General features: G+C 37.0%; 1 protein-coding gene across 1 annotated transcript; it reads left to right on the forward strand.

Moving 5' to 3' along the window:
• The first annotated feature begins 9 nt into the window (after positions 1–9).
• Positions 10–1,250, forward strand: LOC110020842. Its single transcript, XM_020719101.1, has 2 exons — positions 10–85; positions 159–1,250. The coding sequence occupies exon 2, from the start codon at positions 191–193 to the stop codon at positions 632–634; it is 444 nt and encodes a 147-aa protein (XP_020574760.1). The 5' UTR covers positions 10–85; positions 159–190; the 3' UTR covers positions 635–1,250.
• The last annotated feature ends 1,348 nt before the right edge of the window (positions 1,251–2,598 follow it).

The raw sequence follows: 2,598 nt of genomic DNA on the forward strand, positions 1-2,598 counted from the left end.
GGGTGGGAAGGAAGTGCGCATGATAGTCGCCTTTTCTCCTACGCCACTAGGAATAGAACACAGTGTTTCCCTCACCCACCTCCAGGTTTGTTCATTTTACTTAAAACCTCGCGAAAATTACATTAATTATTTTTAATTGGTACTGTCTTTAATAACAGGAAAGTATTATTTGGTAGACGCTGGATATCCGATGTTAAGAGGCTACCTAAAGCCATATCCAGACACAAGATACCATATTCCTGATTTCGAGCGAGCAAGTGGCAATATTCGTGGCAAAAAAGAAATGTTTAACAAGCGACACTCCGCTTTACGGGGGGTTATTGAAAGAACTTTCGGGGTGTGGAAGAAGAAATGGGTCATTCTACGTGATATGCCATTCTATTCATTTCCTAAACAAGTGTATATTGTGTTGGCCACCATGGCACTTCACAACTTCATCCGACGTCACCCCTCTCATTCAGATACGGACTTCAATATCAGTGATGATGATGAAATTATTGATACTCTAGAACCTTCAGGATCTCTAGCTGATAATGAGATGGACTCGATTGAATATGAAACTCAGGATGGTGAGGGTGCAGTTGAGATGGCTGCTCTGAGGGAGTCTATAGCAGATGCTATATATGATAGCTAATCCAGCAAGTCTTTCCTCTGTTCCTACATTAATGTCAAATTTACTTTTATTTGGATAAGTACTAATATTTTTTTTTCACAGTTATACAAACATGACTGCTAGGATATCAAGTACAGACAGAGGTATTTTGTGTTATTGTGGTCTACCGGCTCCGTTGCTCACATCGCGTCAGTCTCGTAGCTTTGGGAGGCAGTTCTACGGTTGTGCCAAGGGTGTTTCAGCTCGTTGTGGGTTCTTCCGGTGGGCTGACAGTCCCTCATATGACACGGCCAGCAGTCATGGGAATCCGGTGTTTTCTGACTTTGACAGAGCAGATGAGGACAGACGTAGCCAGAGTCTGAAATTAAACATTTTAATATTTCTGATTCTAGTTGTACTCGTATTTGTACTTTTTTTAGTTATCTTGGTACTCATGAGGGTGTGAGTAATGTATGACATCTTCTACTTATGATCTGTGATGATTTCATGTTTCTGCATATGATCCAGTACTATCAGTAAGCTATTCTGAATAAGCTGCCCCAAACAGTTCTATTACAAAGGGGCATGAATGTCATTTAATCATCAATAAGCCATCTTGAATAAGCTGCCCCAAACAACAAGACAGATTATTCTGATAATCTGCAGATTATCAGATTATCAGAATAATCTGCTTATCAGCAGATTATTAATAATCAACAGCTGCGCCAAACAGACCCTAAGACTTACGTTAAATAGGATTTTTTAAATCCGATAAATCTGAATTTATCAAATCCATAAATCGACAGAAAAATTCATGATCCATGGGGAAATAAATCCGCCTCATATTCGAATTTACAAAATTCGGATTTGCATCACTGAATTGATAGAACTCGAGAGAAGAATGATAGAATGTGGGAAGATTGGAGTTAACAGAGACTAGAGACTGTTGGAATTTTAATAGTATTTAGCTAGATTTAAATTAAATTTATGATTAAAATCAATAAACAGTATGGTATCAAAATACCACAAGTTTTAAAAACATAAAATTGTAAAAGGTGATCTTAATGGCTGGTATTTGCCGAATCAGGCCGATTCCTTCTGGCTTATGAATTCCCGATTTAGGTTTTACGGCACCACATGAGAAAGAGAGCGGGGAGAAACCATGGCCTATGGTCCATAGTACGAGTAGGAAACTAGGAGGTGATGATCCAGGACGCCCTTCTAGGGCATGCAACGTTCGGGCAAGTAAGGATGAGGAGGTCCGGCTTCAGTGACTTGGGTGAACTTGTCGAGTATAATGAAGAGAGAGTTGAGAGAGGAGAAGAGGCCATGAAGCGGTGATATCTCCATTCATCCAAATCTTATTCTTCTGCATCTTTGGAGCAAGGAGGGTAAACCCTAGCTCTGAAACTCGCTCTATCTATATTTGGTTGGTTGTAATTTATTGAAGTATAATTTATAAGTTTGACAACTAAGGTTTTTATTGGACTTTGAGAAGATAGGATTTGGGTGGCATTTAGATACATATAACCCAACTTCCATGGATGTATATGTCTAACACCGAAACTTTAGTTTGTACATTAATACCACCCACATCTTTCATATCACATAAAAAAATGCCACTATTTTAACTTCTTAAATAGTGAAACGCTCCTTTTCTTGCATAGGGAAGGTGGCATATATGTAAGCATTGGAGTTTAGGTGTTAGATATGTAAATACATAGGAATTAAGTGGTTTGTATGTAAATCTTCCTTAATTTTAATGTTGTGTGATATTATTTAAGAGATTAAAATGAGATATTCAGGATCTTTAACTCTATTTTGTGTATTTAATGTATGCATTTAATAATATAGATTAATATTAAACTAATTAGGTTTTATTTTCAAATTATAATTTAGAGTGTTGATGAGAATTTGATCAAGTTCTATGTAAGGATTATGCATATACATTGAAATAAATTTTATAATTTGTAATTGATGAGAGCTTGTATGCATGCGATAAGAAC

Source organism: Phalaenopsis equestris, unplaced genomic scaffold (assembly GCF_001263595.1).
Source record: "Phalaenopsis equestris unplaced genomic scaffold, ASM126359v1 Scaffold000107, whole genome shotgun sequence".
In the NCBI taxonomy this organism is placed as follows: domain Eukaryota; kingdom Viridiplantae; phylum Streptophyta; class Magnoliopsida; order Asparagales; family Orchidaceae; genus Phalaenopsis; species Phalaenopsis equestris.